At 47.9% G+C, this 13,131-nt stretch overlaps 1 protein-coding gene across 2 annotated transcripts in view; it reads right to left on the bottom strand.

Annotated features, from left to right (window-relative positions):
* Positions 1-296: 296 nt before the first annotated feature.
* Positions 297-13,131, bottom strand: part of TRAPPC11 (trafficking protein particle complex subunit 11) — a 32,999-nt gene continuing 20,164 nt past the window's right edge. The window contains exons 20-30 of one of the 2 annotated variants that reach the window (XM_054720151.1): positions 12,530-12,717; positions 12,284-12,432; positions 11,998-12,119; positions 11,010-11,129; positions 8,168-8,233; positions 7,919-8,075; positions 5,803-5,914; positions 5,220-5,311; positions 4,154-4,287; positions 2,536-2,703; positions 297-1,181 (exon numbers count right to left, since the gene is read on the bottom strand). In XM_054720151.1, coding sequence (XP_054576126.1) covers positions 1,143-1,181; positions 2,536-2,703; positions 4,154-4,287; positions 5,220-5,311; positions 5,803-5,914; positions 7,919-8,075; positions 8,168-8,233; positions 11,010-11,129; positions 11,998-12,119; positions 12,284-12,432; positions 12,530-12,717 — 1,347 coding nt within the window. In that variant the 3' untranslated portion in view covers positions 297-1,142. Of the gene's footprint in view, positions 1,188-2,535; positions 2,704-4,153; positions 4,288-5,219; positions 5,312-5,802; positions 5,915-7,918; positions 8,076-8,167; positions 8,234-11,009; positions 11,130-11,997; positions 12,120-12,283; positions 12,433-12,529; positions 12,718-13,131 lie in introns of both variants that reach the window. The other variant, XM_054720150.1, reaches the window with a different exon arrangement.

Genomic DNA, 13,131 nt, shown 5'->3' on the forward strand with positions numbered 1-13,131 from the left:
TGGCCTTAAACGCACTGTCTCTCACGCAATGCCAATGTGGGCATTACAACTCGGCCTTCTTAGCAGTATCACGGGGAGAACAGCAACTGGAAGACTTTTAATGTTGTGGGCGGAGCTGTAACAGGGGCCAGGAAAGAAAGGACTCGGTTAAAGCCGAGGTCAAGACTCTCTCCTTCAAGCGACGAGAGTCACTGAAAGCAGCGGGTCCCCTCCCTGCACCGCCTGGCGCCAGGGCTCCAGGGCAGCGCCGTGTCGCGGACTGAGCTCAAAGTGAATGAGAGATGTATGCAGGCGCGTTGAAAGAGAACACGTTTATTTACACCACCGTTGCCCTTTTACAACTCCCACACGTTTAAATAATCAACATTTCCAGGAAATCAGGTAGTTTTAAATTAAAATATTTAAACAAAGAGATTTCACCATGTGATTTTTATTTACATGAATTTTCAAGAACCTAAATGGTTGTTTTTAAACTGCACAACATAACAAAAAGCTCTTATTTAGACCTTGAATCTTTTAAAAACTTCTCTGTTTAGGGAATTATGCTGACGATCAGGTCCCTGCAGTCTGGGCCCGTACAGATAGGAGTCTTAATAACAGACACAAACCCGCCCGCAGACGAGCCTCTGACATGACTTGATCGTAAGCAAAGCCACACGTTAGACAGTAGACTGCTCCCTCCAAAGCTGCCGGGAAGTCTCCTGGGTCGGTCCCGGCTGGCTTCTCAGTTCTGTGTCCGCGCTGTGAGCACGCACTGACTTGTGAGGACGACGACCTGGGGTGAGCCCCGTGGGCTGCTGGGGATGGAGAGCTTCCCCTCCCGTCCACTCCTGTGAGGGCTGGATTTCCTGACGCTGCACATGCACGTCACTTACGTTGAAAAGAATTTACTACTCACCGATGACTTTCAACAACAACGGTCTGACAGCTGTCACGTCCCACTGACAGATTTCCAAGTTTTATTAGTGAAACTATACAGAGCACAGGCTTTGCTAATCTCTTGTGCCCGAGTGCCTCTGAATAGTTGGTATAACATCCATTAAAAAATAAAGACTAACGTTCCCCACGATCAACGCTACAGCTCGGAATGAAACCCTCAGGGAGCTCTGTCCAGCGTCGGCGAGCACGGCCCGGCGTGAACCTCACGCAGCGGCGATGGAGGCGTCATCCCCGAGTCGGCCCTGCGGCTTCAAAGTGGGAAAATCAGATGGTTTACAGAGTAATAGTGACCTGTCAGCTCACTTAATTGAAAAGATTTTTAAATTCTTAGAACTGTTCACAAAAACAGTATAAACATGTGCGAGGACCAAAATAAAATGTTATTTGCCTTTCATCTTGGCTTCTTTCTTCACTTGAACCTGGGGTCGGGAATGACATGCTAGGTCCCCTGTTCCTTCTGACCTCTGGAGACACCTCCACCAGCTGACCCACCTCAGCCACCTGGTGTTCCAGGGCCACTGCCAATCTATCAGCACTGTTGGTGGGGCAGAGGGTATATGGGAAATCTCTAACTTCCTCTCAATTTCGTTGTGAATCTAAAACTAGACACTAGAGATCTAAAATCATGAATATGGCTTTTCTGTTTTGTTTTAAACAATCTAATGTATGGAATAGGACAGAAGCTTGGAAGGGTTAATAAAGCAATTTTTCTGCAGATGCAAAAAAGTGTGAAACCTAGAAAAATAAAAGCTAGAACAATTATGAAGGACACATGAGCAGAAACTGATCTGTAATTTACCAAGTCCCAGGTAACAAAAACAAGGCCCAGTTCCCCCAAACTTGACAGCAAAAAGGAAACTGTGCAGTGGAACCTGCCATTCCCAAAGAGAGGCTCACACACACTGAGAACATCTGCACTACGGGGCAGGGGGGCGGGGGGGGGGGGCGCGCGGCACAGACTATCTGGGGCAGCCTCGGCTCAGGCACTGCGAGTGGCTGACTGGGAGGCGAAGCGAGAGCCACACGACCCACTGTGTGGCCACCTCCCTGTCACACACTAGGACCACCCAATAGTTTTCTACTGCAGGAACCTGGAGTAAATCAGAACATTAAACACACAACAGTGCCCGACAGATGGCCATTTTCAGAAAAGACCCGACCTATAGAACTTTATTAACCAATGTCACCCAATAAATTCAATTAAGAAAAGACTCCAATTGTTTTACACAGTTAAACTGAGAGAATTAGGAGAATTCAGTGATCGTATTTTGAAAGTTAATCCATTCTGATTAAAAATTAGTTACAAATTAACTATAATTTTAAAACATACTTTGTGAAAGCCAAAGAAAAAACACATTTAAGGATACTATAAAGATAAATCATTTACCTAAGGGAATAAACATTTTTTAAATTAGATTCTATAAATATAGTAACTTTATAGAAATGAATAGCAATACTGCCAAATTCATAGGGTAAAAATCAAAACTATCACTGTTAGTCTCAAATTATTGTTTAGCGATATTTACATGAAAAAAACAACCTTTTGTTTGTTTTCAAGACAGTATATTTAAGAGGCAGGAGATGTCTAAGCCTTACCTTGACAAAAATACTGGTGGGTATGAAACGCCGGAGCAGCTGGTTTGTGAAGGTAGGAAATCTAAGCAAGTTGATGTTGAGAGATGGCAGCTGTTGGTATCCGGCCATGAGAGGATAGAAGTTGTATAACATTTCCTGCTCGGTGCCAGGTAGGATCCGTAATCGAATCTAAATCACAAAATGTCATAGATAATCAATACACAGACCTGCAGTATCTTTGTTGTCACCTCTAGACTATTTACAAATGTTTGGACACCCAAATCTCTCCGGTGAATATTTTCTCTCTCCTATTCCATCTGCCATAAGTTCCAAAAGGTAAGGCTGAATTAGTACCACATGGATAGTACGTGTGTAAAACATATGTGCATGAGCCCGGCAGGTGTGGCTCAGTAGTGGAGCATCGATCAACGCACCAAGAGGTCCCCAGCTGGATTCCGGGTTGCAGGCTCGATCCCCAGTAGGGGATGTGCAGGAGGCAGCCGATCAATGATTCTCTCACATCTCTCATTGGTGTTTCAATCTCGCTCTCCCTCTCCCTTCGTCTGTCTGAAATCAATAAAAACATATTTAAAAATATGCGCATGATTTCTGTTCTGCCAAGACCTAAAAGGCAACTGTGCCAGCTTAAAGATGAGCACACCTGACGGAGCGATACATTCTGTGTCGCAGGCCAGGGAGAGCTCACAGTCACAAACGGTAAGGATCACTCACAGAGAAGTATCTCTGTAAACATGACGTCCACATGAGACACACTAGTTGTTTCTTGTGTTTTCTTTTAGGGGTTTCACCTTTGTGTTAAGGTGAGTAATTTCAGGGGGAAAAGATGTTTAGAAAATTTTAACAATCCTTCAGAAAAGAACACAAACTGGTAAGATTTTGGTATTTTACATCATCCAATTATTTGTAAGTTAATATGTGAAAAAGATGAAGACACTCAAGAAAAGCTTACTCGTTTGCAAATGAGTGCATACAGGTACATGCCACAGATAATATATGCACATGTGCACCAACATACAGAGCTAAGATTATACTTACTATGTAACAGTTTAAATTAGTGTATGAATTAGAGTATGCATCACATATAACTCTATTTTGCATACGCAGGACACAGATGACTAGTCAGGGTACGTACTTCTAGGTGTCACGATACATGTGTTCCTCTAATTATGTTCTATTACTAAAAAGTACTTACTGACAACAAAATCCCTGAAACACTGCACTGATAGAGCTGAAGAGAATTAGGCTTTTAATATAGGTAGTCGTGCCTCCAGGCCTCAAACACACACACACACACACACACACACACACACACACACACACACACACTCATTAGTAATTAAAGGGAAATCTAAGATTTTCAGGAATTCCATTATACAGCCCAAGGATTTGTGAACTCTTGTTTCAAGGACAAAGGACCTACACATGCGATCTCAATGTGGAAAGGCCTGCCCACGGATTCCGCTCTGTAACAACGGACTCGATCCACAGAAGTGCCTGACACTGCACTCCCATCAGAATCGCAGGGCCACCGTCAGTCTGGCCAGTCCACGCGCACAGCTCTCCCTCCCCCGCCGCACCTGGTGTCTCCAGGAGCATCCCAACGAGAGGCGACCTCTACCTGCTTAAGGCCCGAGAACATGAAGGCGTCGCTGGGCTCCACGGAGATCTCCAGGTCCTGAACCAGGCTGGTCTTATTCTGCAGGTGGTAGCGGACGGGCAGCGACTCTCTGACACGGCCGAACGACGGCAGGTCTGCAGGGAGGACACGATCCCCTGGGTTAGAAAACCGCTCACCATCTGTGGGTCCTTCTGGCGAATGAATCTCATTCTACACGACACAGGCTTATTTAAACTAACGGTATCCCTGCACTCGCGCTAAATAAAATTTCCTGACTGAAAAAGGCCACGGGACTATGAAAAAACAGACGAAGATGACTCAAAATCTCCTTTGAAAGTGACTGACTTAGAAAGGGTGTTGGCTGTCAGGAGCTACATTATATATTAGGAATGATTTTAAAATCTAACATGGTTCAAAAAGGGATGGCGGACATCCCGTGCCACTGACGGGAGCACATGCCATGGACTATGGTATTCCTGCCCCAAACTTGAACCTGAATCTGACCACGCCTATAGATCGAACTACCAATTTATAGGACACAGAAACACTTAGCAGTAATGCAGTGTAATCAGCAAAACCCAGCTTGCAGCAAGCTCCACAGGACAAAGGATTTGGTCCCTAGGTAAACAGACAGAAAGGCAGAGGGGAATGACGGTGTGGAAGGATGGCCCTGGAGGGCAGAGGGAGTCGGCCTGCCGCCCGGTTTCACAGAGACCTCAGGCCAATAAGGAGCATTCGGAGTCGACTAGGAAAATTTCAGCACTGGAATTCGATAATATTAAGACAATTCTGCCAATTTTTAAAGTCATGATAATGGCATTCTGATTAGGTTTAGAAAAATAACCACTAATATTACAGATACACTCTGAAATACTTAGAGATGAAATGCTATCTGGGTTTGCTCCAAAGTGGGGGGGCAGGAGGAGTGTGCAGAGGCACAGGAAACGAGACCGGTCACAGCCTTTGGAAAATGTCAGGTATTTCTCACAATCAGAAGTTTTTAAAATCTTAGCAGCTGAAACACCCTTCTTCTTGGGTCCCGTGGCCCGTGGCCTGAATGCATTACCTGCGCTCACATGCAGGGGGATGCTTTCCACGATCACGTGTGGCAGGGTGATGACGGTGCTGACGGCAGGGAGGCTGCCCCCGGCCGAGGTCCTGCGGAGAAGGGCACCTCAGTCACGTCACGTGCAAAGCCAATCCATCGCAACGGGGACATGGACATGCACCGGCTGGCTAAGGCTTATTCCCGACGTGCAGAAACCCAAGTGATCCTGTACGCTGACGTTAACCCAGCCACCGCGCCGGGACTCTTACAATTCTAACCATGTGCTGATTCCCCTGGGTCGTCTACGTAGGCCATCCTGCTAACTGCAAGTAAGGGCAGCTTCCCCTAATGTGTTCATGGGCCAAGCATCAGAAGTGGTCTGGTGAGACTCCCTCAGCGTGCAGGTCAGATTGGGACGAGACACCGACGGAAGTGCGGTGACCCTTTCTCATCTTCGTGGGTGTGACCAAGGGCAGTGACAGCCCGTGGCTTCCCCTCCTTCGGGGACTGACAGAGCTCCCAACTATCACAGGACGACGACGAGCAACTAAGGCAGGAGGACGGCACAGACGGCGAGAGAGACAGCGCTGACATCTCCTACCTCTTCCAGCAGACGACGTAATGCCCCGTTGCCACTCCACCTTCCACGTTCCCCGCCGCCGGGCACCGCAGACAGAAGCACTCGCTCGCGCTCTCTCCGGTCTGCAAGACAACTACAAGCACGAGCCTGTCAGTCCCCGGGCAGGACTCACGCGAGCGGAGAGGCCCACCCGGGAAACAGCGAGAACCCTGGTTGTGCATTCCTCAGACGCGGACACTGCGCTCACAGCGTCCTCACAGCGTCCTCACGTCCCCATGCCGTGTCTCTTCCAACCCAGCAGTAAAAGCAGGCGGGCAGCTGCCTGTCTGTGACACGTTCCCCTGGGGACTAGTGAGAGGGGGGAGTCTGGAGTCAGAATAACACCCTCTGGTGACTATTTTTATTTCTCCAAATTACTTCATGTCTCCAAAGGAAACATTTCCCAATAGGAGATAAAAACAAAAACGAGTAATTTTAGTTATTCCTTAAAGCAGTAAAAACGGCATTCCAGAGGACTCCGGACTGTCTCTGAACAGCACATAGTGCTGAGATCACCAGAACGGAATACATCAGGCAGTGTCTCACTACTGCCCAACGTGGCTGCTTACCTCTCGTGAAAAGATGCGCTCCGCTCACCAATTTATAGCAAACCTCCTGATAACTAGACAAACGTTCATCTAAACCAAGCCCTGCCTACCCTCCGGCACGTCCTGGCTTGCAATGTCACTCCTGTAAATGCCAGCTGGCAACAGTGCCCATCTAATGCCAACTTCAGCAAATCTAGGAGCAACACCCGAGAATGACAGCCAAGCCCCTAAGCATTAGTGACCGTTTCCATGGGTTTCCCAGCAGAAGGCTGTGATGAACTGATGGTTAGGATTGTGGGTCGATACCAGAAACGAGACGGAAAAAAGCTGGGTCAATCTTTACTTGAATTAACTCCTTTTAATTAATTTTAAGGACTAGGATATGATAATGTACCCCAGTTAGTAGAACTCACATCAATTCAACCCTCTTAGAATCACTTTTTAAAAAACCTGAGGTGTTCATATTAATTCCCCCAAAGTCCTCCCTAATTCTAAGTTATAACCAAAATGATCACAGACTTTCTTAACAATTAAGGTCAAATTCATGGCGAGGAAAGTTGTGATTTGTAATGTGTCAAACGCACCTGACAGGGCACCAGTGCTGGTGTTCTCGGCGGCGGCATGACGAATAATGTCCCCCGCACCCCGAAGGGTATCACACTCACTCCCAGAACCTTGCGTGTGACCTCCCGGGCGAAAAGGGCCTCCCAGAGGGGATTAGGGCCCTGAAGCAGGGAGGCCGTCCTGGACGAGCCAGGTGGGCCCAATGCAAGCACAGGCTAGAAGAGAGGGAGGCACCGAGGGGTCCGAGGAGGAGATGGACAATGGAAGCAGCGGGCACAGAAAGGTTTCTGAAGACGAGACACGCTGGCGTTGAAGAAGGAGGGAGGAGGCACGAGCCAAGGAATCCAAGGGGCCCAGACACAGAGAAAGGCCAAGGGAAGGGTCTCCCTGGAGCCTGAAGACGCGCAGTCCTTGGTTTGGGGACTTCTGACCTCAAGATAATAAACCTGGTGTTATTATCTTAACAGAGGCATTCCTCATTGATGGAACCAACGCCGATGGACTACGAGGATGCAGCAAGAACGGGCTGAGAGGCTGGTGCAGGAGGCGTGCAGACGCGAGAACGGCCACTCTGAGATGACACAGAGCCAGACCACGGGCTCCGGACAGAAACAGGGTTTGGTCCCTATGGCACCTCATCAATGCGGCAACAACACAACCGCGAGTGAAACCATGCTATTCGAGGACCTGCTGTAACCTCTTCAAGTACCTTTTTTAACAAGTAACTTTCTTACCGTAGCAAAACCCTGATTTAAAAAAAAAAAGTAACTGAAATTGTAAGTGATGCTGATTCCACCTGAATTCTAAAGGCATCTGTTTTTGTGAGCATAGTCTCCCGTTCCTTTCCTTACCAAAAGCTAACTCTTACATGGCCAGCCTACACACATGCACGCACACATAGGCGGGCAGGGGTGCACACACATGTGCATGCACACGGGCACACCCCTAACGCTACTGCTAATTCAGTGCAGGATCCGTAGCCCCACCTTTGTCCACCTGGGACTCCAGCTGGTCCACAGACGCCATGGTGGGCGCGAGCTGGAGCTCGCTGGAGACGATGGTGAGGGCCCAGGGGGAGGCGCTCAGCAGGTCCGTCATCAGCAGAAAGGGGATGTCAGCATACACTCTCTCCAGGTGCTCAAACTGTCACGAATGAAGACAAGGTAAATCCATTTTATTTTTTCTGTTAATTTCTATAACCTAAATGATTTCCAATCTGCTTCACAGGGACCTACCTTTGTAGAAACAAATTTAACTGCTACATCGAATGGAAAGACGGTTTCTATCGTTACGGTTTCATCCTGCAGGAAAATGTAAAAGACACATGCAATGGTTTTCTAAATCGTAAGCGTACGTCTAGTTTTCAAAACAGAAGGCATACCAAACAGTCTAAATAAGCAGTCCCAACGTATATAGCAAGAAACGAGGATTTCCCCTTAGATACTTGTAAAAATCCATGTAGAGAGACCAGGCTCTTTTTCTAATAAATTAACCCGCGTATTTATCACACTGCGAAGCGCCTTCTTGCGCATTACTTATCTGAGGACTAGTGAGGGGAGGCAGGCAGGCTCTGTCGCCATCCCACCGTAGGAGCCAGAGGTTAGGAAGACACTGACTGGCTCAGGCCACAAAGCCCGCGGTGCCAAGCACAGAATCTGGGTCTTCTTCTGTCACCTCGACTCATGATGAGCAAAATGGCAAGAACGATGGTAACACAATGTGAGGCAGTGCTTTAATCACTGCCCGTGTAAAACGCAATGTCAGAACTCAAGGAAACACACGCCGCTATTACCGCCACGTGAAGATGAGATGGGCACATGGCTGGTAAGTGACCACGGCAGAAACGGAACCAGATCGGACCCTGGAGCCTGGCTAACCACATGCTCCATCTCCTCCCAAGCGCTGCACAGAACTGTACCATTCTGATTTTACAGATGAGGAAACTGAGGCCAGAAGAAGCGACACGGCTCGCCCGAGTTCCCGAGTTGGGAGGCAATGCTGAGACAGCACCCTTACCGGCTAACGCACCATCCAGGGAGCATCTGGTTACATCCAGCTAGGCCGGGAATGCTCAACAGAGCGCCGCAAGCATTTTTTAAAACATGCAATACCTGACTATTTAGTCAGGGGCACTGACCCATTTCCCTCAGATTGAAAAATTAAAACATGACAACAGCCAAACAACAATAGCCGTCTGGTGTGAATGAATCAAAATTATATTTTTGTCAGTTAGGCAAAAATACGCTTTTTGGTGTGTCACAGAATTTCAGCAATTAGTTTCTGTGTCCACGAGATGGAAAAGGTTGAAAATCGCTGAGCTGGGTGAAATCTTGTTTTTCTTCTGTTAATCCTCACCCAAGGACATTTTTCCATTGGTTTTTAGAGAGAGTGGAAGGGAGGGGGAGAGACACAGAGAGAGGAACATCAATGTGAGAGAGACACATCGATTGGTTGCCTCCCACACGAGCCCTGACCAGGGACTGGGATCGAGCCTGCAACCAAGGTACGTGCCTTTGACCGCAATTGAAGCTGGGACCCCCAGCCCAGTCAGCGTGGCTCTGGTTGAGTGTCAACCTATGAACCATGTCATGGTTCAATTCCCAGTCAGGGCACATGCCTGGGTTGCGGGCTCAGTCCCCAGTGGGGGGTGTACAGGAGGCAGCCGATCAAAGATTCTCTCTCATCACTGATGTTTCTATCTCTTGCTCCCTCTCCCTTCCTCTCTGAAATCAATTTTTAAAAAATATGTTTTTTTTATATATATATTTTATTGATTTTTTACAGAGAGGAAGAGAGAGGGATAGAGAGTTAGAAACATCAGTGAGAGAAACATTGATCAGCTGCCTCTTGCACACCCCCTACTGGGGATGTGCCCACAACCAAGGTACATGCCCTTGACCGGAATCGAACCCGGGACCTTTGAGTCCACAGGCCGACGCTCTATCCACTGAGCCAAACCGGTTTCGGCAAAAGATTTTTTTTTTAAAGAAAGAAACCGGGACCCTTTAGTCTGCAGGCCAACGCTCTATCCACTGAGCAAAACCAGCCAGGGCTGGATGAAACTTAACAGTACAGTCCATGCCTTCCTCCCTCCCACTTGGGAAATACTCCTGATTTTCTTGGGATGGTTTTGCTTCCCAGTAACTTATAAAGAGCCCACTGCCTAGACTCTGCAGTGACCTAACGACAAATCCCCAGGTAACTAGGCCAACTCCCCGCTGGGCTGAGAACCCGATTTCTAGAAAACGCTGAGACAACAGGGCTGCCAGGAGTAAGATACCAAATACCACAGTTTTCCACTAATAGACGTAAGCATTACATAACACATGGTTAAATCTACAGAAAAACATGCCCCCCGCCCCCATCTCTATAAACAGACAGCAGACCACGAAGAACTCCATCCGAGTGGAGAGCAGCTGCCTCTTGGCACTCTCCTCGGTGTGCACTTACCGAACCAACTTGCCTAAGAGCCTATTTTCATAGAAAAATATCTCAGCCGAAACCGGTTTGGCTCAGTGGATAGAGCGTCGGCCTGCAGACTCAAGGGTCCCAGGTTCGATTCCGGTCAAGGGCATGTACCTTGGTTGTGGGCACATCCCCGGTAGGGGGTGTGCAGGAGGCAGCTGATTAATGTTTCTAACTCTCTATCCCTCTCTCTTCCTCTCTGTGAAAAATCAATAAAATATATTAGAAAAAAAAAAAGAAAAAAAAAAAAAAAAAAAAAAAAAAAAGAAAAATATCTCAGAAAGGGAAACCTTTCTCCAAAACCTCCTACATATGAGCCAACTCACCGATTTTATCTAGTGTGTGACTCTGTAAATAGCAGACAGGTTTAGACTCTCAGGATCTGTGTGCATGAGTGCTCAAACCTTTTGAATCTCTATGTGAAGAGCCATGCCGGCCAAACTCCTAATGTCTGAGCAATGAATGCCTTACTGGACTGTTTATGATCGATTTAAGTGAGAAAAACAAATCAACCGACGTTAATGAAAATCTGAAACAGACTACGAGCGCCTGCCTTTTGACAGTAAACTAAAACAATATGGCGCCTCCTGAAGGAGCCACGGAAAACCATACCTTGTGACACTTGCAGACGATTTCTTTGTCTTCGATAGTTGTAGTGATCAGGTAAGAAACATACACGAGGAACATTCTGGAACCCACTGTTCCACAGCGGATGTATAATGTTTTTTCCAGCTGTAACAAAATAAAAGTATTTTAATTTAATTACTATTACAGATTTCCATCTGATATATTAGGGTGTCCCCCAAAATGTAGACACACATTCTGAATAATTATAAAGGCAGTGTTTATTTAAAATACATTTTCAAAATTGAGCTATCAGCTGTTAAAGCGCGCATACATTTTTGGGGGACACGCTGTATATTCGGGGATAATGTCCCCACCTTTTATCATTTACTGTAGCAACTGGTTAAATGCTTGAACACTTCCCACAGGCTGTTCCTGCAGTGTCGGAGTGGGGTCTTTACTGCTCCATCTTTTTATCATCATGCCCAGCTCCTCAAGAAATCTTTGTGGCTGAAACCGGTTTGGCTCAGTGGATAGAGTGTCGACCTGCGGACTCAAGGGTCCCAGGTTCGATTCCGGTCAAGGGCATGTACCTTGGTTGCGGGCACATCCCCAGTAGGGGGTGTGCAAGAGGCAGCTGATCCATGTTTCTCTCTCATCGATGTTTCTAACTCTCTATCCCTCTCTCTTCCTCTTTGTAAAAAATCAATAAAATATATTTAAAAAAAAAATCTTTGTGTTTGGTTTGGAATCAAAAGTTGACTGAAAAGTTATTTCACTAAGTTACACACACAGTGTTATTTAATATTATTTAGTTCTTTTATCAGGCAACTAAGTCTCCGTATCAGGGTCATTTGTTCTAAAATCCCTTGTACAAAAACTGAAGACATTGACACATTTCAGTGTGTAAACTGGCATAAAACATGCGTACGTTAAGTCACGTTTCTCGTCTCAGGAAACGCTATGAAATGCTCTAAGACTCACTCCATTTAAACGACAAGCTAGCAGCCTTCTCCCCGGCCTGTCCCCTGGTTACCTGCTCCCCGGGACGCAGGTCCTCCACGGGAATGTCCGTGAGCAAGGCCGGGCAGGACTCATCGCACAGCTCTGTCCCGTGGAGCGTCACCTGCGTTTTCTGAGTTAGATTGGCATCTTGTCCTGAAAGGGTTAACATTGTTTTAGAATCCAGGGAATTCAGAGCTCATCCTCAGGCAACACTGCACAAAGTGCGCTGCGTCACGAGCACATTTTAAACAGACTTCCTGGAGCCCACACCACGGGGTTTACGCGCATTAACACTGACACTGAAACGGCACGCTTACCGGGTTTCAGACCAGCAGTGAGCTTCACGTCGCGGATCTGGGCCTTCTCGTGGGACTGCACAGTCACAACCAAACAGTACATCTCGTTCGTCAGGGCGGGCGGGTCATGCCGCAGATGCACCGAAATGTTGGGGACTCTGGAAATGACCCTTTGGGGGAACCGCAGTAAGGAACGGGGCGCTTTAGGAACAAACGAGTCTCACGGAGACTCCCACGAAAGGAGCCCGCCCGGCAAGCCCGACTCACATGGTGCTGGCCTGGACGAGGACGCTGTCCCAGTGAACCTCGCTGTCCGGGAGCTTGGGCCGGCGTCGGAAAGAGCGCGAGGCCTGGAGGGCTTCCTGCGCGGAAGCGGCGTCGCCCCCTCCGCCCTGCCAGTTCAAAACCACGCACCTTCCCGTCTCGTGGCCCAGGACCAGGTCCACGGAGGTGATCTGAAAGGGGAGGCGGGTCAGCGAGGCCAGCTCGCTCTTGTGTGTCGCCAGCCCCGCTCCACAAATTCCACCGGAGACTGCTGGTCTGTGGAGTTCATGCAGAAAGGCCGGGAGCGAGAGAAGTCAGACTCCCGCTGCCCTGGCCGGGCGGCTCAGCTGGGTGGAGCGTCGTCCCGGACGCCAGGCGGGGCACACCCCCAGGGTGCAGGTTTGATCCCCAGTGGTCCGGGTGCAACCAAACTGATGGATGGTTCTCCCTCTCCTCCTCTCTCTCCCCCTTCCTCTCAGGAAAACCAATGAAAAAGGAAACAACAGAGGAACTTGCTGTTAAGAGTCTTACCCTGGCCACTGATGAGCTGGAACGCGGGCTAACACTAGGTTTAAAATCTTTGCCTTTAAACAGAGAATAACTTG

The sequence above is a fragment of the Eptesicus fuscus genome, chromosome 8 (assembly GCF_027574615.1).
Source record: "Eptesicus fuscus isolate TK198812 chromosome 8, DD_ASM_mEF_20220401, whole genome shotgun sequence".
Classification (NCBI taxonomy): Eukaryota; Metazoa; Chordata; class Mammalia; order Chiroptera; family Vespertilionidae; genus Eptesicus; species Eptesicus fuscus.